This window comes from Capsella rubella, unplaced genomic scaffold, assembly GCF_000375325.1.
Source record: "Capsella rubella cultivar Monte Gargano unplaced genomic scaffold, Caprub1_0 scaffold_1, whole genome shotgun sequence".
NCBI classification, from domain to species: domain Eukaryota; kingdom Viridiplantae; phylum Streptophyta; class Magnoliopsida; order Brassicales; family Brassicaceae; genus Capsella; species Capsella rubella.
This window is the reverse complement of record NW_006238923.1, coordinates 3,729,800-3,753,007: the sequence shown is the minus strand read 5'-3', so window position 1 is coordinate 3,753,007 and position 23,208 is coordinate 3,729,800. Positions and strand designations below refer to the sequence as shown.

Sequence of the window (23,208 nt, the reverse complement as noted above, 5' to 3'; positions counted from 1 at the left end):
AAAATAATTGTTTTTGTTATGCGTCGGAAAATGTGAATATTAGAGGGAAACGATCCCGCCATTAGGAAAACGCATAATCTTCTACGGCCTTGAGCTCAAGTCGGTGGTGGCCACCATTTTATCCTCTAATTCGACTCCCATATTGTTTCGCCGTCGGAGTGCTAAAGCGACGGTGTTGGAGCAAACGACTCCACTGAATCTCAAATGTATTCCCCGGACTTTACTTTCGCATTCATTTCTAGGGTTTTCGTTTCGTTCTATCTCGCCCCGATGCGTTTCTTCGTCCTGTGAATCTTCCTGTTTAGTTTTCGATTAGAATTTTCGTTGTCCCTGGGTAAAGATTGATCCTTTAGAGTCATGACTGATCGATTCACTTTTTTTTGAAAGTATATTATAATAAAGTAGCAGATTCGTTGTGTCACTGGATTTTGTGTTTCACATAGCATTGTCAACCAAAATTTGGCAGATTTCTGTAAAACGCATTAGATTTGATAATTGTGTATGTTTAGTCAGTGATGATTGTGAAAAAAAATTCAGTTCTTATTGGCTTTATCATCAGCACCCACTAATCTGGACGCAATTTCTTTTATATGTGTGTTTACAAAGTGACCAAAATTGCGGTGTCTAGGAAAGGGCAATTTACTTGAACCTCTTCAGCATGTTAAACCTCTGATTAATTCGAGTCAAATGAGGCAAGATTGATCTTTTCCTTGTCCACTCTGGTTTATTTCAATCTTTTTCTGGTAGTTTTTCTTTTTGTTTGACCTCCGTTACTCACTGTTAAACTGCAGTAGGAGTTATCTTCCTGAAGTTCAGAAACCTATAGGTCCTCAAACGAATTGGTCCGAACATGCAAAGGCGCTCGAGAGTCCATCGTCCGTGACTAAGTTTTTGAGCTCCAATGTTCTTTACGCTCTAGAAAGTCAAAAGCCTAGAGATATGGCTGCAAGGTATTATGGCTATATCCTCTATCTTCTCTCTTTGTTCCTTAACTGTCATATACTTTGGCCCACTACTATCTGCTGTTTGGATTCACAGAATTAGAAATTTCGAAGATTAACTATCAAATAAACTCAGTGTTTGAAGGATAGCTATCCACGTCATTTTGTTTTATGGCTTCCAACATCATTTGATTCTGTGTGCCAATGCATGTTTTGTTTTCTTATCAATAGCTTTGTACAAATTAGAGGCTTCTGCTTTTGTATGGGTCGACTTTCATACAACCAAACTGCCCCATCTATTATTATCTGATATGTGCATAATATGTCTCTTTGATGTTTGTCGTTTTGGTTAGGTCAATCTCGTTTCCCAGTGTGAATGTGCATGCCCACCCGCAAGTTACAAAGGTAATATTCTTTTAGCAAGAGTTAAGTTTTTAACTGATTTATACCCGTCGTCATAAGTAGGATTTGATTGCATGTTTTTCTTTTCTCTTTCCATTTCCTCAAATAAAATTTTATCATAGTTCCTATAATCCCTAGTTCTGGTTGACATGTTCCCTTTTTAGATAGACCTCTTTTCATGTATTGTACATAAATAGTTATTGGTATCCTATGTTGGCAGGCTTGGCGTGCTCTTTCAAGTCTCTCAATTAATAATGCCTACCTAAGACCTGGCTTTACTCCCCCTGTTGATACTAGTGGTACCAATGGCTCGTATTCTGCAAGAGAGAGATCCACGGTGAAAGTTATATCTAGCACTGATGGTTCTTTTGATCGACAAAACCAAAGTGCAATGAATGTTTCAGGAACTGGAAGATCCTTTCACAGTTTTCCTTCCTCTGTCCCTGGTGAGGATAAAATAATTGCTGAAAATTTTCCCCGGGTAAACCATGAGGTCAGAGAATCAGAACCCAGACGCACACATTTAAATGGTGTGGAGAATTCATTCAGGAATTCTGCATTCCCATCTGAGCAGTTGGAATCTGGAAAAGCATGTCTTGATGATATTGATGATGATGAACTACTTGAGGTAATGTTGTTGGTGGAAGTAGCACATCATTTTTCCTTATGTACTCCCATGTAAACAAGCTAGTTTCTCATTCTTGAATTCGTATCTTTAAATGGTAGCATATTTCCATGACATCAAAAATCAAAACCACTTATACATTGTTCTATAAACTATCATAGATATGTAGAATAGTGCTTTGTGGTGAAAATATGTCAACTCAAGCATGTTAAAACTTTGTGATGCAGAATATTGATGTCGACCAAATTGTGATGGAACACTACCATTCTACCAGTACACCGCAGCCATCAGCATCTAATTTTTCATTGAGAACTCCACCTGTGGATAGAAGTGCTTCCAGATTTGAAGAAGACGGTTGTATGCCTTCTGAATTATGTTCCAACTGTAGTCATGGCATAAAGGTATGTCTACTGTTTTTCTCTCTTTTTTTTTTTTTTTTTTTTTTTTTTTCAATGGTTTTGAAAAACGTTGGTTTTGTCATTTTGTTTGATGTTGCTATCTACTCAGTTAGGGCTTTGTCCAGAAGCTTCAACCCATGTGGACCAAATGAAGGACGTGTTGCTTGCTATATCAAATGAACTCCTTGACGATGCTACTGACCTGAGTCCTGATCGTGTTCAACAGCTTCGTCAAGAGAGGTTTATAGCCCAATAAATGTTGTTCCCATTTTCCGTGGCTGTTAAATTTGCATTTTCTATAAGAGTACCAATTTTAGCTTCCTTTCGGAGGCTGTAGTACATTTTTAGTAAAATATAACAGGAACAGTACATCGAGAATAGATTAGGCTTATAGAAATAAGAGACAACGCATCTGTCTATTGAGCTTGAGTATTTGATTGTATCAAACATGTGAGTATGTCTTGACTTGTTCAGTTTCTAATGTGTCTCAACATTTGTTGTTGCTAGGTTACAGCTGAAGAACCAAATTCAGCAGCTCGAGAACCATATCCGAGATAAAGATAGTCGAAAATCTCAGTTTTTGTCATCTACAGCCACTCATACGTTCCAGTATGAAACACCTAAATCAACAACTTATAAAATGGATTATCCACAAACTGATTTTCGATCACTTCCAAGTGACCAAGGAAGATATGTCTGTGATAGTTGGAACATGCCAAGAGATTCTTCATTTTCTGTAGATAAGTATGGTCTTTCATCTGCTCCTGTAGAGAGGGAGCAATATATTCCAAAGATTATTGATGTGACCTACACCGAAGGTTCAAGCGACAAAAGGTGGAGCAGTCATGATTTTCCCTGGACAAGAAAATTGGAGGTGATTAGCTGACTTCTCTCTTCTTTTTCTTTTTGGTTCAGTTACGATTTGTACTCATGTGTTTCCTTGCAATGTTCAGATTAATAACAAAAAAGTGTTTGGAAATCACTCGTTTCGACCGAACCAGAGAGAAATCATCAATGCAACAATGAGTGGCTCTGATGTTTTTGTTTTGATGCCAACTGGAGGAGGGAAGAGTTTGACATATCAGGTCAGCATTATATTTTAATTTTACGTTGATTCTTCAATCTACCTGTTCGTTTTTAATTGAGATAGTTGTATAAATCTTACAGAAAGAGATGAAATTTTAAAGCTGTGTTCTCCAAACTGTTCTATAACATCTTATTTGGCAGCTCCCCGCTCTGATCTGTCCAGGAATAACATTAGTCATTTCTCCACTTGTGTCACTCATTCAAGACCAGATAATGAACCTATTGCAGGTGAACACTTTAGCAACCACCAGAGATTCTATTTGTATCTTCTGTTTCATTGATGAATTATAATCGTAGAGGATTCTTTCCTTTTTACACTTTGATGTCTGAATAATGGTCACAGGCCAATATACCCGCTGCTTCTCTAAGTGCTGGCATGGAATGGGCTGAACAACTGAAGATCTTTCAAGAGCTGAACTCAGAACATTCTAAGTATAAATTACTATATGTCACACCTGAAAAAGTGGCAAAGTGAGTTGTTATTTTTATGTATACAACTCCTCTGTTCTGTTTTTTTATTTGTTTTGTATTCTTTTTCTAATCGCTTCGGGTAGGATATATTATGACCTATGAATCATGCAGTACTACCAAAGGTATCTTATGATTCTAGATTAGTTAGCATAGATGTGGACAATTAGTGCAAGGCTCAACATACTGAAATATATTATTGATACGCAGCTAATATGTATCTCTTTTTTGGCTGCAGAAGCGATTCTCTTTTGAGGCATCTGGAAAACTTAAATTCTCGTGGTTTGCTTTCTCGTTTTGTAATTGATGAAGCTCATTGTGTTAGCCAATGGGGGCATGACTTTCGGCCAGACTACCAGGTTAGGCCATCAAAAGCTTCATATAAGGCTCTCTTACTTTTCTGACAAACATAACTTTCCTTTTTTACCCACCAAAAGTATTGTGGAATACGCAGAGTCTTGGTATTCTGAAGCAGAAGTTTCCAGGCATTCCCGTGTTAGCTTTAACAGCTACAGCAACAGCCAGTGTGAAAGAAGATGTTGTACAAGCCCTTGGCCTTGTTAACTGTATTGTGTTCCGACAAAGTTTTAATCGCCCAAATTTATGGTAAGGTAAAACTACCTAAACCCATATATGTATTCCAGAATGCTGCTAACCAAGAGGTTTGCAGGTATTCCGTTGTTCCCAAGACAAAAAAGTGTATGGAAGATATTGACAAATTTATCAAGGAAAACCATTTCGATGAGTGTGGAATTATATATTGTCTTTCAAGAATGGATTGCGAAAAAGTCGCTGAAAAGTTGCAGGTTGAGCATTTGTATATTGAAGCTTAATCAAGTTGTGTGCATATCACAAATATTGTGTTTAAGCGTAGAATTGGATACTACTTTTCAGGAGTTTGGTCATAAAACAGCATTCTACCATGGCAGTATGGAGCCTGAGCAACGTGCCTTTGTACAGACACAATGGAGCAAGGATGAAATCAATATAATATGTGCTACTGTGGCATTTGGAATGGGTACTGGGTTTTGCTTATGTTGTTTTAAATCATTGAATGTTGCTGCCATTAACATTGGATATTTCAGGAATTAACAAGCCTGATGTTCGCTTTGTTATCCATCACTCACTCCCAAAGTCTATAGAAGGCTATCATCAGGTATTACAATCAATCATGGAAATCCCATTTAACTGATTCCACATAAATTTAGATACTGGTATTTCTTCTGTAAACTCACATACGCTATATTTTTTCATATCCAAGGAATGCGGTCGTGCTGGCAGGGATGGGCAGCGGTCATCTTGTGTTTTGTATTATGGTTATGGCGACTATGTAAGTGCATATAAACTATCACCTTGTATGTTCTAGTTCGCTTTGTTAGTCTGGAACGATGAATTTCTTTCATCTTTCATCTTTCTGCTCTTGGTCATGTTTGTGCTGACAATATTATTTAGATACGAGTTAAACATATGATAAGCCAAGGAGGAGTTGACCAAAGCCCCATGGCCAATGGGTATAATCGTGTAGCAAGTTCAGGGAGGATACTTGAAACAAATACCGAAAACCTTCTCCGCATGGTACTTAATGTGAAGATTCCTATTAGTTATCTTTTTGCTTTTAAGGGTATACTAGCTAATTACTCAAAATTTTATTGCTTCAGGTTAGTTACTGCGAAAATGAGGTGGACTGCCGACGCTTCCTACAACTAGTGCATTTCGGGGAAAAATTCGATTCCACAAACTGCAAAAATACGTGTGATAACTGTTGCAGTACTCAGAGTTTGATTGACAAAGATGTCACCTTGATCACAAAGCAACTGGTATATAAATCATTAAAAGCTCACCATGTAAATCTCTTGTTAGATGTGTTATTATTGGTCACGTGTATATCACATGTATTGCACAGGTTGAACTGGTGAAGCAAACCGGAGAAAGGTTTTCTTCAGCCCATATTCTGGAAGTCTACAGAGGTTCCTTAAACCAAATGGTATGGACAAATAATACTATCCACACTTCCTTCAAGCTTTAGGAGAGATTTCTAGACATATATTATGTGTCTCTTCCAGATTATGCTAAATATTATAACCTGTTTCGCCTCATAAACCATGGTCTCTTTTTCTATACTTGGTAAAGACTAATTGTAAATGAAAGCCTTGGCTTCTAAAGCCCAGCAATTCAATCAGTGTGGCTCGGTCTCTTGAAATCGTAACTGTCTTCTTTGCATCTAGGTCAAGAAAAACAGACATGAGACTTTGCAGCTGCATGGAGCTGGAAAACATTTATCAAAAATTGAAGTCTCTCGTATCTTGCATTATCTCGTAACTGAGGACATTCTTGTGGAAGATGTTAGGAAAAGTGATATGTATGGATCTGTGTCATCGTTGCTCAAGGTATTTAATTGTGAATAAATTCCACTTCCTTTCTCCCTCTCATTAAGGATTAAGGATGATAGTAAGCTGAGGGAAACCCTGATTGTCTCTGTGCAAGCATTTAACATCCAGTTTTTAAACGGTTACACACCTAACACCAATTCACCTATTTGTGTCTAGGTGAATAACACAAAGGCTTCCTTACTATTTTCTGGAAGGCAGACTATAATGATGAGGTATGACTTTACTTATATCTTTCATTAAGGTTCGCAGGAACTAGGTTTAAGCAAATCATTGCAGTTAACTGTGTTTTATGTTGACGGCTTGTTAAAAGTACTTTAGCTTAGACTTCCATAATCTGTTGCAGATTCCCTTCTTCTGTAAAAGTAGTAAAGCCAAGTAAACCCGGGGTAACCCCTGCGAAAGGTCCCCTAACATCAGAGAAGCAAAGTACTCTTCCACTTTCAACAGAAGATGCTCCTCCTAAAGATTTGGTATAGCTCTTTGTAGTTCAGTCTCTTTTTTCTCTCAATGACATTAATCTACTGCTCTGAATCGCTGAGGTTGGTTCGTTTATCTTTTTCTCTAGAATCTCTCCGCCAATATGTACACAGCCTTGAGGAAGCTTCGTACAGCTCTTGTCAAAGAAGCCCCTGATGGTGTCATGGCATATCATATATTCATGTAAGTCGCAAAACCGTTCTGCCTCTCATTTCCTAAGTTCTGTACTTGACCATGGTCAATTTGTTTATACCTCACAAAATCTCTCTGTTTGTGATGGCAGTAACTCTACACTTCAGCAGATAAGCAGACGGATTCCGAGAACCAAAGAGGAACTCCTTGAAATCAATGGCCTTGGGAAGTAAGTTGTGTTTTTCTCTTAAAACCTCTACTCTTAACCAAACCATATGAAGAAAAACCTGAATTGTTTTGATGAGGTGTGTATCTTTAAACTCTCTTTCAGGGCCAAAGTAAGCAAGTACGGTGATCAGTTGTTGGAAACAATTGAATCAACGGTAAACGAGTACTATGGAACCAATAAGAAAGACTCCATAATCAGCAACGACAGTCCCAATTCAGGGAAGAGGCGAAGAGACGAGAACACTAGTCCAAATGTAGCCGAAGATGATGATTTCGAAGTGAGCCCAAGTCAGTCCTGCAAGAAAACAGTGAGAAACAAAAGCAATGAGGTTCTTCATGGTACATGTGTAGATGGAGATCGGGTAGGCATGGTTATGGAGAAGCTTGATTTTGATTTCGAAGATGAAGATGGGTCAGAGATACGACCGGAGGGAAGAGTATTACCTTGGTGAAGTTGTGATCACTGAAATTCTAGTTGTAAAGAAATTTTGCTGTAATATTTTGTTATCTTGGTGAAGTCATCGTTGTACATTAATGTTCAGTAGATTGCATAAACTATTTATCAGATGCCGACTTGTTTGATGTTCTTTGGTTTTCTTAATCACATATATATTGGGATTTGATAAAATGAAGAATTACAGGTGGCAATGGATCCTTAATCTTAAGAGATGTTATCGTGGAGACTCCTCAGCCAATTGATTGACAGCTAGACAAGGTTGACTTGGCTTAACTCTCAATTTATCAAAAGCCGACTTCTTTAGCTGAGTTTTAAGTTTTAACGAAGTGCATCCCTCTTCTTGTCCTAACCGCACAAGCCAGTTAGCAGAGCTGATTCAGAGTAGGAAAATTCTGCGTTTTAAATATTATTTTGTCTGCTTGTTTTGCTTTTATCCGTCGCTTGTAACTTTGCTATGGTTAGTCGAAACTGCTTTGAAATAAGTCTTTTGAATTATTTTTAGATCTTGCTTCACGATTTTGAATCAGTTCCATTGGTTATACGACATATAAACGATACCTGTCTATTCTTGTAAAGGTTTATGGCTGAAGGAGTTGTGTTGTTTGGAGTTCAGAAGCTTTGGGAGCTTCTACATCGAGAATCTGCGAGACTAAATGGAAGTGATGAGGAAGTTGATGAACTAAAGCGTCAGCTGGGAAGGTTACAGGCGTTAATGAAAGATGCAGATGCCAGGAAACATGATAGTGAAAGGGTGAGGAACTTTTTGGAAGATGTTAAGGACATTGTTTATGATGCTGAGGATGTAATTGAATCCTTTCTTCTGAAGAAATTTAGAGGAAAAGAAAAAAGGATCACAAGGCATGCGAGAAGGCTTGCTTGCTTCTTAGTGGATCGCTGGGAATTTGCTTTAGATATTGAAGGCATAACTAAGAGGATCTCTGAGGTGATTGAGGGAATGCAGAGATTTGGGATACAACAGATCATCGATGGCGGCAGTTTGTTGTCGCTGCAAGAAAGACATAGGGAGCAAAAGGAGATCCGGCAAACATTTGCTAACAGTTCTGAAAGTGATCTTGTGGGGATGGAACAAAGTGTTGAAGCATTGGCTGGTCATTTAGTAGAGAATGATAACATTCAAGTGGTTTCTATATCTGGCATGGGAGGTCTTGGTAAAACCACTCTCGCAAGACAAGTCTTACATCATGACATGGTACAACGTCATTTTGATGGATTTGCATGGGTCTGTGTTTCACAACAGTTTACGCAGAAGTATGTTTGGCAGAGGATCTGGAAAGAACTTCAACCACATAATGGGGAAATTTCACATATGGACGAGCATATACTCCAGGGTAAACTATTTAAATTGTTGGAAACCGGTAGATATTTGGTTGTTCTTGATGATGTATGGAAAGAAGAAGACTGGGACCGAATCAAAGCAGTGTTTCCGCGGAAAAGAGGTGAGCTCTTGTGGTCCGTACATAAGGCACTTACTGTTCAAATTCATTTTAGTCCCTATCATGTAACTGGAAATGTTTTCCAGGTTGGAAGATACTACTTACTTCTCGCAATGAAGGTGTTGGGGTACATGCAGATCCAGCATGTTTTGGCTTTAGACCAAAATTCCTTTCTCCCGAAGAAAGTTGGAAGCTATGTGAGAAGATAGTGTTTCATAGGAGAGACGAAACTGGCACAACACTTTCAGGTATAAAATTAAGATCAAGAATCTTGTGAGTTTTTATCTTGCGGTTCACATCTTGTAGGTTATTATCTTGTGATGTTATGCAGAAGTAAGGGTTGATGAAGAAATGGAATCCATGGGGAAGGAAATGGTCACATATTGTGGGGGACTACCATTAGCCGTTAAAGTCTTGGGAGGCTTATTAGCAAAGAAACATACTTTCTCAGAGTGGAAAAGAGTATATGAAAATATTGGAACTCAGATCGTAGGAGGGTCTAGCTTAGATGACAACAATCTCAATTCTATTAATCGAGTATTGTCTCTGAGCTATGAAGATTTGCCAATGTGTTTAAAGCATTGCTTCCTTTACCTAGCCCATTTCCCCGAAGATCACGAGATATATGTGGATAAGTTATTCAATTACTGGGCTTCAGAAGGAATCATAACATCATTTTACAATGGATCAACCATCAGAGATTGTGGAGAAGACTACCTTGAAGAGTTAGTGCGGAGAAATATGGTTACTATTGACAAAAACTATTTGTTTTCGAGAAGCATATATTGTCAAATGCATGACATGATGAGAGAAGTATGTGTATCAAAAGCCAAAGAAGAGAACTTCCTAGAAATTGTCAAAGTCCCTACAGGGTCCTCTACCATCAGTTCTCAATCTCCTAGTAGATCTCGCAGACTCTCTGTACGTGGTGGCAATGCCCTTCAAAAGCTGGGACAGACTAATAATAAAAAAGTCAGATCATTTTTGTTTTTTGGAGTCGAGGATGGCATTTGTATACAGTCAGCAACTCCAGGCTTCCGAAGTTTACCATTGCTCAGGGTGTTGGATCTTTCTAGTGTAAAGTTTGACAGAGGGAAGTTACCATCCAGCATTGGAGATCTCATCCACTTGAGATTCTTGAGCTTACACCGAGCTGGCGTATCTCATCTACCTTCATCTCTGCGGAATCTTAAGCTTCTGCTCTATTTGAACTTACGTGTTGCTGATGTAGAATCAGTTCATGTGCCAAACATTTTGAAAGAGATGCAAGAACTGAGGTATCTCCAGTTACCTATATCAATGCCTGATAAAACAAAGTTGGAATTGGGTGGTCTAGTGAACTTGGAGTCTTTGATGAATTTTTCAACAAAGTACAGTAGTGTGAGGGACCTCCTCCATATGACTAAGCTTAGGGAACTTAAGGTATTTATCAGTGATGGGTGTACTTCTGAAACTCTGTCGTCATCTCTCCGTCAATTGAGATACCTGGAGGCACTTCGTTTATATGATAGGCAAGAAACTCGTGTGGCTTATCATAGGGGAGAAATCGTTCTGGATTGTATTCATCTAAAGGAACTAGAGTTGGCGATGCATATGCCAAGGTTTCCTGATCAATACCAATCCCATCCACACCTTTCGCACATATATCTATGGTGTTGCAGCTTAGAGGAGGATCCAATGCCTATTCTAGAAAAATTGCTACATTTGAAGTCGGTTATATTAGCATTTGGCGCTTTCGTTGGGAGGAGAATGGTGTGCTCAAAAGGCGGCTTTTCTCAATTATGTGCTCTAGAACTAATTGGACAAGAGGAGTTGGAAGAGTGGATAGTAGAAGAAGGGTCGATGCCATGCATTCGTACTTTGACTATAGATAAATGTAGAAAGTTGAAGGAGCTTTCGGATGGGATCAGATACATAACGTCCTTGAAGGAACTGAAAATTGTAGGTATGAAGGAGTGGATGGAGAAACTGGTACCGTGTGGGGAAGATTACTACAAAGTCCAAAATGTTCTGAATGTTCGATTTATCAATTGTAACGTATAAGGAGAATAACCGGTAGCAAGTTCACTCTGTTTACTTGCTAGTTATGCATCCTATTTTATCTAGACCTCAGTAAGAATTATAACAATGTCTTAAGATATTATAAAAAAAGCATCACAAACAATCCAACACTTAAGCTAATTTAGTTCACAAATACACCTACCTCAAGCATCACTTCATTGTTTGATTCAAGTCTGAATATAAAACAACGAACACAAAAAAGTTGTAGAGTGAGTAGTCGGTACCAGCAACGTATTGAGAGAAATATTACCATTTGCTCGTAAGTTTTTAAGCAAGAAATCTTGTCATCTTATATAAGTTTTGATTCAAATTGGGACATTTACAAATCTGACTATCATCTATTTCATGTAATCTGATACATATATTTTTTACATTCTACAGAAAGGGAAAAAAAAAAAGATACAGAAAAAGTACACTTCTTTTACTTCTTACCTCTAAATTTCGGCTCGGATCTAGATTTAGTTATCGTCCTTGAGGCTACATGATGCTTTGACAAGATCTCTGCAATTAGTAGCCGACCAAACAAATGGGAATTCTTAAGAACGAGGTTTCTTGTGGAGGAGTCAACAATGTATCCTTGACCAGGCATCCACTGTAGAAGTTGAAGAAGCAATTCCTTTTTATGGGGCAGCGATATGTATCGAGATATCGCAATCTCAAACTGAACCTAAAAGCAAAACAACACACAGCGCAGGCAAGAGAAGAAGCAATGAGATCCAGTATAATAGAAAAAGAACGAAACCTTTGTTTCCTTATTTCTACAATAATTCAACTGTAATGTGAATTGTTGCCAAACAAAACGTCGAAAAAAAACTTTAAATTGTTCCCGGTTGGATAATTACCTGATCAATTTTGTGGCCAGAACCATGTAAGACCTTCAGAACATCGTTCACCAAATTGACATTACCCGAGATCATAAAAGCTCTGCCAAATTTCTTTAAAGTAGGCTGTGAGATCATCTTTGCATTGTCCTAAAACAGAACTATGACCAAATTAGAACATTAACGCAATGGATCGAATGATAAAAAGTTTCTCAAGAGAGGGATTTCAAACCTTCACTACAACATATGCATCTTTAAGGAGATTTCCTTGGATTAGAATGTGAAGAATTTTCTCATGCAGCTCTTTGCAGATAGTTCTTTTGCTGTATCGCAGCATATTGTAGACCGAGAATGCTTCCGAGTGAGCTCTAATCTTGCCAAGATGGTAAATCAAGGACGAACAAAGTTCCTGCAAATTTTAACCAAGTTGTGAAAGAGAGGTAAATTTTTCTTTTCTCGCCTTACATACTAAAATATCAAAGATAATAAACTATGAAGCAAGATTTCTATATTAGAGCAATAAAAACAAGCAATGTCTTGATGCTAGTTACCTCCTCAAGACGGTGGCCTTTACTGTGCATATCAAGTATGGTTTGGTACGCAAGCAGGTGCAACTTTTCCTTGATGAAATATTTGATCAAGATATGGAAAGTATTATAGTCAGGACTAATTGCTTGCTCATCCATTTTCTTCATCATTCGCATAACACTTTCCATGTCTCCTGCTCTGCAATAGGCACAGAGCATTGTGTTTAACATTACCAAGTCGCAGTTTGAATAAGTGGTTTCAGAGTCCCTTGATAGTTCTTTTGCCTCCTCAAAACGCTTACTTCGACATAACGCAGATATCATGATGCTGTTGGCATAGCCATCTGAAATAGGAAACTGACATCACTGTCTTAGAATAATAGGAAACTGAAATTGGTTCTGTCCTGTGTCTAATATCTGTAGAGATGCGGATAGGAGAACCACATACTCCTTACTGGTTTCTTTATTAGGTTCTGAGAAATCTGAGTATATATCTAACCATAAGACACCCATAATTGTAGCAAAATGCTGACTCATAAGAGATAGATCTTCAGGGATAGAATGACTTTTTCAAACCAAGTTATTGACAAATCCTGAATTAAATTATGAATAGTGTTCATCCCAATAATTCATTGCAATATATTCCCGATCCTATTTTGAACAGGAGTGAAACCAGCAACCATTGACGAGTCAAGAATGAAATATGAAAGCTAACTTGCTAACTAATCAACAGTTTAAATAAAAACATACCAGATTTAACACCTTTCCCTTTCATATCATCAAAGATTGACTTGGCTTCTTCTAACTTTCCCGCCTTTGAAAGACCATCCATCAACATACAATATGGCATCTAGAGAAGAAACCAAAATTTTGACCATAAGATAATTGCCGAGCATTTAGGAACAATATATGCGATCTACTTAATGGTTATACCATGATAGCAAACCGTACCAATAACCTACGTTTTGTATAATTGTTCATTGATAGCCAGACCATGATAGATTATCAGTGCTGTTCACTCAGCTCTTTTCTAAAATATATACAGCCAGATTGACTAATTACCTCGTTCTCAGCGTACCCTGCAGATTCAAGTTCAAAGAGTAATTCTCTTGATCTATCAAACAACCCTCCTTTGATATAAACCTTTAGTAAAGTTGTCATCATCACCTGCATATATTTCCAGATAGAGTTATAAAAGCGAGAAGAAATCAATATTACTGAGAGAACTATTCTCTTAATGAATTATGTGAATAGGCCTTCAGTTGAATGAGATGAGAAACACTGACAAAGACAAACCTTGTTTGGCACTAATCCTATTGATTTCATCTCGGTCATTAGCTCATCAGCTTTCTTGTAATCTCCTTTCCAAGAATAAGAGTTGAGCAAGGAGCTGTAATGATATATGTTGGGCGAATGACCTTCAGCTCTCATCTGCCGGATAAAGTTTTCAGCTTCTTCATATCGACCATTTGAAGCACAAATTGCCAAGACAGTCCCATACATCACACTGTCCATTTGTATTCCATTATGTGGCAGCTCTCCAACGAGTTCCATAGCCTTAGGGTATCCATTTTTTACCTTGATACAACCTGCAAGCAGCTAGGAAATCAAAGAGAAAATATATCATAGAAGCAGAACAAAACAAGATGTTGCATATGCATTAATGGTTTTTCACCAACACTTAATAATCCCAAAATGCAGAAACATCTCAGTATGTCTCAATCAGCTAAAAGATATAAATATCAGGTGAACGGGTGAATCGTTTTAAGCTTCAAGGGAAGAAAAATGTGAACTACTTTGTCATTTACTGTTGTAGTGAAAACTTCAGCTCGCATACCGTATTGTATGTAACCACATCTGGTTTCAGACCATCGCGCTTCATCTGATCAAACAATTTGATGCAGCTGTCAAGCTTTCCATTCTTGACCAGACAACTAAGAATGGAGTTACATATAAAGACATTGATTTTGGTTGACTCGTCTGGAATGCTATGGTATATTTCCAGAGCCTTGGAGACATTTTTCGCCCCCACAAATTTTATGCAACTGCTGTAAGTTGAAACACTAATCTTTCCATGCTGTTGCATCCAGTCAAAGAGCTACAAATTTACAAACATAAAACACATAAATAATGCACATCTTGGAACTCTTGCTTCTGCAGGGGAACAAAATAGTTCAAATAAACAAACCTGTATAAGATCCTGCAATCTTCCGGAGATTCCAAAATCACGCAAAATCACATTCAAGTCTTGTACCTTCAAAACTCTTGCTAATCTGCAGAGATAGCAATATCATGACAAACAACATTAGCCATGAATAGAGTACAATACACTATTACAGGTAACAAACGAAATTATGAAAATGCTGACAAACTGAAAACAGACAATCACAGAATTTGAAGCAGAGTAGAAGATAAGGAACCTATTCAGGGAGGAGAGAACATCAGAGGAGCGTTGAACTTGAGAAATGGCGGATTTTCTCGTCAGGTAGGCATTGGAATGACGTTTCGCACGAGGAGCTTCTGCTACGGTCGCCGGTGATTCAACGGCGGTAGATGCTGTTGCCGCCGCCGCCGCCGAAGTGAGGACTCGTAAGGATACGACGGGAAGGGAGAGCGAGGAAGAGGAACGAGAGTGAGTGTTGAAGAGATGAAGACACCGTGGTTCGAATCCCAGAACCGGCGTTTCCATTTTTTTTTTTTTTCCGAGCTCACCGAGCGAGCCTACCAGAGCTTTCTTTGAACATGCTCCAGTTCCTTGAACTTTGAAAGTACCAAGGTACCCCCGATTCTTTTATATCTAGCTCGAGTGGCTAATATGAGAGTGAAGGGTAGTATAGTAAATTACAGAAATGTCTGACAACTTTATCCGTCGTCTTTAGAGAATTTTAACTTCTTCGGAGTATTCTTTTTCTTAATATGGGCTTTTTGACAGAGATTAATGGGCTTATACAAACCAATACCATTAACTTGAAAGGATTTTCCAACGGGCCAAACTGCAACAAACAAATCTAGTGAATTGTGCTACATTAGAGAATTGTCCAACTGTTCATATCAGAATTGAGCTATATCCCAAATGGTAACGAAAGTTACGAGAGAGGTAACAAAATACAGTAGTTTTTTCTTTTCTTTTTTACATTTGGAAAAGTCCGTACACACAAATCATCATGCACTGTTCTCTGTGTGTCATTCGTGATGGATGGATGCATCATGCATGCATGCATCGTTCAAGAAAATGTAAGGAAAAAAAGAAGATCATAATATAGAAGCCTTTCATTATTTTCGAGATACATATATAAAAACGATTTTAAGCTATCAGAAAGTCTCACTGACAATGTTTGTTAACAACAAATAATCATAAACAGTGTGTAGCTAGGCGTAGGGTAATCTTTTCATTAAAACCAAAATGGAAAATTATTTGCTGCTAATCATTTATATATATATATACGTAGTCTCTGATCCAGATTAATAAGTGTAGAAGAGAGAAAGAAAAATAAAAAAAGGAAATGAGACAGAGATTCTTTGCAACGAAATGTAAGGCAGGAGACCGACAAGGAACAGGCGAACAGCACAGCCCCACTTCCTTTCTCTTCATACGTTTCGTGACACCCACTTCACCATTTTTATCCAATTTGCTTTTACTCTATTTTTATTTACTTCTTTAACCCTACAAAGTTGCTATGTAACTTAAGTTAATTAACTAAACAACTCTTAGATATAGATATATGAGTTGCAAAATTACACACATTCAAATTATATGCGATCGAGTACCTAATTTACCACCTTTATTATAAAAACTCTCACCCTCATTGGAATATAAACTGTTTTTTTTTTCCTCTCTTTTTTTTGTTTTCAATTGACATCACCGCCAATGCAGGAGTAGTTGTAGTACGATAATCAATCTTTTGATATCATATAATATAGTCATTGGAATATCTAGTATATATGGTTGTGTTTTATCTTTTATGTATTATATATTGTAGCTAGCATACGTACGCATACAAGCAAGATATGAATTCGATTGTCGCAAATAGTTTAACTATTTTCATACGGATTTAACGCATACAAGGGGAAAAAAAAACAAATATATGTTTTGAAAGTCATTATATTTAAATCAATAAACATACAAAAGAAAAAAAGCAGAAGCAACGAGAATAAACAAGCAATATTTGTTTGTATAAAGGGTCCTATCATCGTTTTGGCTTATTTTGTTGTGTTGTCACGGTTCACACACGAAGTCGCAATCACTCTCATGAGTTTACTGCTATTTACATATATTCAATAATTATAGAGTTAACAACGTCGTCCATCCATATCTCTCATTCTCTCTTATAGTATGAATATGCCTTAGAGTATTTACCAACGTCAACATCGTCCGCATGTAAGTAAATTTGGTTATTTTACAAAAATCTTCAGCAGAACAATATTTAGTGGTCGGGCTTTATCTATTTATTTATTTATTCGGTGATATCTGAATCTGATCCTGGACGGTGCAATGTCTTTTTCTTATATTTAGAAAATCATTTTTAGTCCTTACAATGATATTCAATTGGTTTTCCAAAACTACATACTTGTTTACGTTTTTCTAAAATGCTGTTTCATCAAACTTCAAACCGTACCAAATAGTTTAGAGGAGGTTTGGTTGGTCTACTTTATTTGATCTTTAGTGATGATAATAACAATAATAAATTTCATCGTAAGAATTCGCACGTATTGTAAATATGATATCGATATTGTTGACCTACTAATATCGATGAAATACGACTGTGCAACTGTTTTCTAACATTTGAAAATAATTTGTTGAACTTTTTGACGGAAACATTAAAATGTTTGAACTGATAAACTTTCTTTAGACAAAAAAATATTATTCAATATATAACTACACAAAAGCACAAAAAGCCTTTATTCGACCGAGAGCCATGTGGATTAAACAACTCAACATGTGAGCAACGAAAGTATAAATCTCAGTTTTGCTTAAGATACAATATATATATATACATATATATATATATATGTCAACTGTAAGGCTAATATATATTATGGAATTTGGACGATACATCTCTTTATAATTATTAGAAGCCTAGAACTCTGTCTGATTAATTTTGTGAATATATTTCTTTGATAACATGAGCTACATGTCTTTACTAAAAGGAAACATGAACTAGACGTGTATTATATATACATATGGATTATTGCTAATCAAATCAAATTACCGTGTTTTATTTTAGTTAATCAATAAAGGAACGTTGCAAATAAAATAAGTATGGGATTGTGGATCTGTCACACCTGGATGATTTGACAGTCTGACAAATTTTATACGATAATCATAATGTATAGATGATCCAGACTCATTCTTTATTTGGTTTAAAACTACTAATGCTAATGATTATAAATGTTGGGTTGACTCATGTACGTAACCACCAGAAAACATAAATTTTGGCTGATAAGTTAAAGAATTTACTTAATTTTAATGTTGGTATATTATATTAGATTAGAAACTAATACTTATATTTTATTGTATGTCAAAGTATACAGTAAAATAGATTATACAACGGAAGTAGATGTGGTTAGTTGCGTACAATCTAAGTTTGGGAATATGATTCCGGAAATTTTTTATAATTTAGCCATTGCTTCAAATGTCATTTCTTTTAAATTAGTTTCCTCCAAATTGCTGTATTCATCACATAAATATACCACCACTGGTGCTGCTGGCCTTAATTTTTTATAAATCCGATGTAGTAAGTATATATGATATTGCTGCATCTTCTCCTGTTGTTAAGACTTAAGACCAAACAAAAAAATAAAAAGAATAATAATAATAATATGTCCATATTTATTATCAACCAATCAATTATGTAATAAAATAATAGTGAAGGAAAACAAAAAGAACCAAGCCGCATATATTTCTCTCGCAAAGAAAAAGAAAGGTGTGTTTGAATGGAACATTGGGTGCATGGGGGAAGGAAACAACAATCAAATATATACTCTGTGTATGTATTTTCAATTCAAAGAATAAATTCCTTCTCTCTAAGCTAAGCAGCAAAAGCTTTGCGAGTATTCTTTCTTCCCTCTGCTCTCTTCTGAGCTGAACAACATCTGGGTAAGTCGTAAGTTTCCTGCGAATTTGATTCAGGTTTTGTTTTCTTTTTCTCCCAAAAATCTCTGAAATTTCTTACTTGCTAGAGTCATGTTTCTTTGATTCCTTACTAACTAATTAAGTTTTTGTGTGATTATTTTTTAGTTCAGACTAGTTGTTTTGCTCTGTGACTTCTTCATAGTTGAGTATATGTGATGAGCAGTCATTATTATTTGCGAATAACTGAATTAGATAGTAGACAATTTGCTGATTAATTTCTATTGCTTGACCCTAATTTTAGCTGATTTTTAAGTTTAGGCTGTTTTTTCCTTCAGTCAAATTGGTGCTTTCAGAGGGATTTGAGTGATGAAATCTTCAGGACACAAATTAAAAAATCTGTCATTTCTGCTTCATTGTCTGGACAAATTTTTTGAATCTGGATATGTGTCTAGTGCTAAGTAGAAAAGGCATATAGATTGGTGAATGGTGATGACCTGACTTGAAACATGGATTGTTTCCTAGGAGGAGTTCTGTTTGCCATCTTTGATCTTAATTTCTCTTATTTAGCTTATGCAGAGGAGCTTGTCATTTGCACTACAAGACGGGTTTAACATCATATCTAAGGCATAGAAACAATGTTCTAGGGTCATCAGAAGCTAGCCCAGATGGATATGAGGTGTGGTTTTTTTGTTAATGAATCTTTTTGTTATGTAGTCTTTTACCTCTTTATTTTTTTAGCTTGTTTAAGTATTATGTATCCCTTAGGTCTGGAGATAGAGAATTCCCAAATGGTGATTTCTATTCTGGTGAAGTTAAAGGATTACTTCCTCATGGGAAGGGAAAGTATGTTTGGTCAGATGGAACTACCTATGAGGGAGATTGGGATCAAGGAAAAATCTCTGGTAAAGGGAAGCTTATTTGGTCATCTGGAGCTAAATATGAGGGAGATTTCTCTGGTGGATATCTTCATGGTTATGGCACCATGACCTCACCTGATGAATCTGTCTACTGTGGAACCTGGAGAATGAATGTAAGGCATGGGCTCGGGAGGAAAGAGTATTGTAACTCAGATCTATATGACGGTTCATGGAAAGAAGGTTTACAAGATGGCCGTGGTAGTTATTCTTGGACCAATGGAAATAGGTACATAGGGAGTTGGAAAAAGGGTAAGATGTGTGAGAGAGGAGTTATGAGATGGGCAAATGGTGATCTTTACGACGGTTTCTGGTTAAATGGCTTTAGACATGGCTCTGGAGTTTATAAGTTTTCTGATGGGTGTTTATATTATGGGACCTGGTCCCGAGGTCTAAAAGACGGCAAGGGAGTCTTTTATCCTGCTGGAAGTAAGCAACCATCTCTAAAAAAGTGGTGTCGCTCTCTTGAATATGATGACACCGGAAAGTTTGTTCTTTCTCGTAGTGCATCGGTAAATGTTGAGGAGCTAAGGAGTTCAAAGACTGTGACACGAAGTCTTTCTGTGGAAACTTCAGCTGGTGAAATGACGAATTCAGGTAGAATATCAGATAGGTTAACGGATGATATTTGGAAGTCCTGTGATCCTCCAAGAGACTTTACATGTCATGGGCCATTATCTAAGTCTGCACGGTTTTCTCGCTCAGGCGAAAGCGAGGGACAAGATAAAAACCGAATTGTTTACGAAAGGGAGTACATGCAAGGAGTTTTGATTAGAGAAACTATTATGAGTTCTGTTGACAGGTCACACAAAATTAAACCTCCACATCGGCCTAAAGAAGTCAGGGCCAGGTCTTTACTGACCTTTCTAAGGGGCGAACACAATTATTATCTAATGCTAAATCTCCAACTTGGCATCAGGTAAACTAAATCAACACCCTAAGCCTATGACCAACATATGTTAAATATTCTTCTTTGTCAAATATAGCAAGCTAGAGAGGTTGACGTAAAACCACTTCTTTTAAATATGTTTCTCAATTTTCATGATTCTTGAGACTGCTCCGTTATAGCCTATGGCACATTATGTGTATTAGTTCTGCAATATTGCTTGATATTAGACTCACATTTGCATACATGCAAAGAGAAGACCTGTTTGCATATGATTTCATTATATATTTACTGCATACTTTACTAAGATTGGGTAATAAATCTTCCTCTTACACAATAATCTTTTGAGGTTAACAGGTATACTGTTGGGAAAATTACACCAGTTCCTAGGCGAGAAGTGCGTGCTTCTGACTTTGGTAAGAACGCCAGAACAAAAATGTTCTTCCCTAGAGACGGCTCCAACTTTACACCTCCACACAAATCTATCGACTTCTCTTGGAAAGACTATTGTCCTATGGTTTTCAGGTAGAACAATTTTCCTTAAGGCAATACCAAAGAAGTTTATGTAGAATCAGAGTGAATAATCTATCAATGTGTATACTATATTTTTTGGAGATTGGGCTCAAGTTACGAAACAAGTAATTATCTGTTTTTAAAATTAAAGACTGCACCTTTTTCGATGGAATGTTTCAGGAATTTGAGGGAGATGTTCAAGTTAGATGCTGCAGAGTACATGATGTCTATTTGTGGTGATGATGGCCTGACAGAAATTTCTTCCCCCGGGAAAAGTGGCAGTATCTTCTACCTTTCTCATGACGACAGATTTGTGATCAAGACATTAAAAAAATCTGAGTTGCAGGTTTGAACTTACTGAAAAAAAGAGTTGATAATAGTGGTTTACAGATAATAGTGGTTTAAGTTGATAATGTAAGCCCTTCTTAGTATGTCACAGAAACAATGTCTTAGTATTTTGCTAAACTCTTTAGTTCATGGTGGTAACTTCTAATGGCCAATATCACCGAAACTAAAGGACTAAATTCATCCATCTTTGTTCTTTCTAGGTTCTACTCAAAATGTTGCCAAAGTACTATGAACATGTAGGGGACCATGAAAACACACTTATAACTAAATTCTTTGGAGTTCACAGAATAACACTCAAGTGGGGGAAAAAGGTAAGAATTTCTCTGTGGTATTTATAGCTTAAATTTCATTGTGTTTCCATTTTTGTAGCATGAGCTTTGTGGTGTTTTGATAGGTACGCTTTGTGGTCATGGGGAATATGTTTTGCACAGAACTAAAGATTCATCGTCGGTATGATCTTAAAGGTTCATCTCAAGGGAGATTTACTGAAAAGATTAAAATCCAAGAAAAGACTACACTAAAAGATCTTGATCTAGCTTATGAATTTCATATGGACAAGCTGTTACGGGAAGCCCTCTTCAAGTGAGTGCAATAACTTATTCTTTATATCATTTCCGCTGTGCAAGATGTGCTATATTCAGCTGCATGATAAACTGTCGAAAAATCCTTACCAAGGGAAACCACTAGCTTTATGAGATACTGCTATTTTCTACATAAATCGGACAGCTTCTTTGGAACATCAAATCCTAAACAATGACTAAACAGCTGTGTTTTCCTTTTGATAGTTTCTGATTGTTTGTGGAACCATTCTTTTTTCCACATGCCAGGCAAATTTACTTAGACTGCTCGTTCTTGGAATCTCTGAACATCATTGACTACAGTCTTTTACTGGGATTACACTTTAGAGCTCCTGGCCAACTTAATGATATCCTTGAGCCTCCAAATGCAATGTCAGATCAAGAGAGTGTTTCTTCTGTAGATGGTAGGTGCCAGTGTTTCAAGAGGATACCTTTTGCACATCATATAAAAGTTTTTCGATGGCTTAGGTAATTCAGCCATGAGCTTGAATTATATCAGTATCCTTACGACAAGCTTTTAAGCCACCTAATGTCTTTATATTAGAGGATGATTACCGAATTTAGAAATAAAGAAATGGGGGGATGTATAACTTATTGTTTCAAGTTTTCTTTCTTTCTTTCCAGTTGGTTTGACTCAGGAAATCTACATTCCTCCAAAAGGATTACTTTTGGTTACTCATGAACCCAATTCTGTGAATACTGCCCCGGGTCCTCACATCAGAGGGAGCACACTCAGAGCATTTTCTGTTGGCGAGCAGGAAGTTGATCTTATTCTTCCCGGAACTGCAAGGTTACTCATTTTCCTCTTTTGCTTTCTTCACTTGACCCGTGCTTATAGCTGAAAAACGCCACTGGCTGCGAGTACAGTTAGGAGTGAACATGCCGGCCCAAGCTCATCACAAACTTTTATATATTGTTTTAGGCTGCGAGTACAGTTAGGAGTGAACATGCCGGCCCAAGCTCATCACAAACTTATTGAGGACAAGGAAGAGTCAGCCACAATTGAGCTCTTTGAAGTATACGATGTGGTTGTATACATGGGAATCATAGATATTTTGCAGGAGTATAACACGAAGAAGAAAGTAGAGCATACCTGCAAGTCTTTGCAGTATGATCCGATGACAATATCTGTGACCGAACCTGCAATATACTCAAAACGCTTTGTCAATTTTCTACACAAGGTATTCCCAGAAGAAAGATAGGATCAACAATTTTCTTCTAAATGCTTATTTACACATACTTGATGTACATTGACCTTCCAGAAAGCTCATAGTGAAAGTATTTGTAACTTTTATATGATTAACTTTGCTGTGTACCATGAAACACAGCCCAGAATGAATGTTATTGGGACATGGTGTTTATACCTGTCTGCTAACTAGTTTAGCCAGCTAAATTAAAGCTTAAGTTATCGTTTAGTGAGAGATTCAAT

At 37.0% G+C, this 23,208-nt stretch overlaps 4 protein-coding genes across 8 annotated transcripts; 3 read left to right on the top strand and 1 right to left on the bottom strand.

Annotated features, from left to right (window-relative positions):
* Window positions 1–41: 41 nt before the first annotated feature.
* Window positions 42–7,734, top strand: LOC17897645 (ATP-dependent DNA helicase Q-like 4A). 2 transcript variants are annotated; one of them, XM_023789037.1, is made up of 26 exons: window positions 42–206; window positions 607–692; window positions 792–950; window positions 1,295–1,346; window positions 1,564–1,971; window positions 2,196–2,369; window positions 2,476–2,606; window positions 2,874–3,240; window positions 3,320–3,451; window positions 3,594–3,680; window positions 3,796–3,923; window positions 4,159–4,279; window positions 4,375–4,526; window positions 4,591–4,726; window positions 4,815–4,938; window positions 5,006–5,076; window positions 5,182–5,250; window positions 5,373–5,495; window positions 5,579–5,737; window positions 5,824–5,904; window positions 6,146–6,307; window positions 6,467–6,522; window positions 6,654–6,780; window positions 6,876–6,970; window positions 7,071–7,148; window positions 7,251–7,734. In XM_023789037.1, exons 2-26 carry the CDS (start codon window positions 688–690, stop codon window positions 7,597–7,599), a joined length of 3,546 nt encoding a protein of 1,181 aa, XP_023644805.1. In that variant the 5' UTR covers window positions 42–206; window positions 607–687; the 3' UTR covers window positions 7,600–7,734. The 2 variants fall into 2 exon arrangements, with proteins under 2 accessions (XP_023644805.1, XP_006304960.2); XM_006304898.2 differs by lacking the exon at window positions 607–692 and having other exon boundaries at window positions 43–206.
* Window positions 7,735–7,921: 187 nt separating this feature from the next.
* On the top strand, window positions 7,922–11,209 carry LOC17897232 (disease susceptibility protein LOV1). 2 transcript variants are annotated; one of them, XM_023789039.1, is made up of 4 exons: window positions 7,922–7,985; window positions 8,181–9,061; window positions 9,145–9,306; window positions 9,390–11,209. In XM_023789039.1, the coding sequence occupies exons 2-4, from the start codon at window positions 8,185–8,187 to the stop codon at window positions 11,099–11,101; spliced, it is 2,751 nt and encodes a 916-aa protein (XP_023644807.1). In that variant the 5' UTR covers window positions 7,922–7,985; window positions 8,181–8,184; the 3' UTR covers window positions 11,102–11,209. The 2 variants fall into 2 exon arrangements, with proteins under 2 accessions (XP_023644807.1, XP_023644806.1); XM_023789038.1 differs by having other exon boundaries at window positions 7,962–8,061.
* Window positions 11,210–11,400: 191 nt separating this feature from the next.
* On the bottom strand, window positions 11,401–15,208 carry LOC111832488 (pentatricopeptide repeat-containing protein At1g10910, chloroplastic). Its single transcript, XM_023789040.1, has 10 exons — window positions 14,888–15,208; window positions 14,656–14,740; window positions 14,305–14,565; window positions 13,764–14,066; window positions 13,530–13,634; window positions 13,218–13,317; window positions 12,492–12,811; window positions 12,173–12,349; window positions 11,962–12,090; window positions 11,401–11,786 (listed from the first exon to the last, which is right to left on the bottom strand). Exons 1-10 carry the CDS (start codon window positions 15,154–15,156, stop codon window positions 11,541–11,543), a joined length of 1,995 nt encoding a protein of 664 aa, XP_023644808.1. The 5' UTR covers window positions 15,157–15,208; the 3' UTR covers window positions 11,401–11,540.
* Window positions 15,209–18,373: 3,165 nt separating this feature from the next.
* LOC17900441 (phosphatidylinositol 4-phosphate 5-kinase 7) lies at window positions 18,374–23,138 on the top strand. 3 transcript variants are annotated; one of them, XM_006306763.2, is made up of 10 exons: window positions 18,374–18,564; window positions 19,117–19,216; window positions 19,306–20,373; window positions 20,698–20,865; window positions 21,034–21,199; window positions 21,402–21,512; window positions 21,596–21,783; window positions 22,029–22,183; window positions 22,404–22,569; window positions 22,702–23,138. In XM_006306763.2, the coding sequence occupies exons 2-10, from the start codon at window positions 19,206–19,208 to the stop codon at window positions 22,979–22,981; spliced, it is 2,313 nt and encodes a 770-aa protein (XP_006306825.1). In that variant the 5' UTR covers window positions 18,374–18,564; window positions 19,117–19,205; the 3' UTR covers window positions 22,982–23,138. The 3 variants fall into 3 exon arrangements, with proteins under 3 accessions (XP_006306825.1, XP_006306826.1, XP_023645315.1); XM_006306764.2 differs by having other exon boundaries at window positions 19,108–19,216; XM_023789547.1 differs by lacking the exon at window positions 22,702–23,138 and having other exon boundaries at window positions 19,108–19,216; window positions 22,029–22,247; window positions 22,404–22,551.
* Window positions 23,139–23,208: the final 70 nt, after the last annotated feature.

What these genes read in the sequence shown, in the direction of transcription:
- LOC17897232 (XM_023789039.1), top strand. Translation starts at nt 8,185, where the DNA reads ATGGCTGAAGGAGTTGTGTTGTTTGGAGTTCAGAAGCTTTGGGAGCTT. An exon ending in AGTGTTTCCGCGGAAAAGAG is followed by an intron (nt 9,062 to 9,144) that starts GTGAGCTCTTGT and finishes AATGTTTTCCAG; the next exon opens with GTTGGAAGATACTACTTACT. An exon ending in AACTGGCACAACACTTTCAG is followed by an intron (nt 9,307 to 9,389) that starts GTATAAAATTAA and finishes GATGTTATGCAG; the next exon opens with AAGTAAGGGTTGATGAAGAA.
- LOC17897645 (XM_023789037.1), top strand. An exon ending in CCGAAAACCTTCTCCGCATG is followed by an intron (nt 5,496 to 5,578) that starts GTACTTAATGTG and finishes TTATTGCTTCAG; the next exon opens with GTTAGTTACTGCGAAAATGA. An exon ending in GAAATCAATGGCCTTGGGAA is followed by an intron (nt 7,149 to 7,250) that starts GTAAGTTGTGTT and finishes ACTCTCTTTCAG; the next exon opens with GGCCAAAGTAAGCAAGTACG.
- LOC17900441 (XM_006306763.2), top strand. An exon ending in TAAAAAAATCTGAGTTGCAG is followed by an intron (nt 21,200 to 21,401) that starts GTTTGAACTTAC and finishes TGTTCTTTCTAG; the next exon opens with GTTCTACTCAAAATGTTGCC. An exon ending in GAGTGTTTCTTCTGTAGATG is followed by an intron (nt 22,184 to 22,403) that starts GTAGGTGCCAGT and finishes CTTTCTTTCCAG; the next exon opens with TTGGTTTGACTCAGGAAATC.
- LOC111832488 (XM_023789040.1), bottom strand. Translation starts at nt 15,156, where the DNA reads ATGGAAACGCCGGTTCTGGGATTCGAACCACGGTGTCTTCATCTCTTC. An exon ending in TAGGATTAGTGCCAAACAAG is followed by an intron (nt 13,635 to 13,763) that starts GTTTGTCTTTGT and finishes AAATATATGCAG; the next exon opens with GTGATGATGACAACTTTACT. An exon ending in CTGGCCACAAAATTGATCAG is followed by an intron (nt 11,787 to 11,961) that starts GTAATTATCCAA and finishes TTTTGCTTTTAG; the next exon opens with GTTCAGTTTGAGATTGCGAT.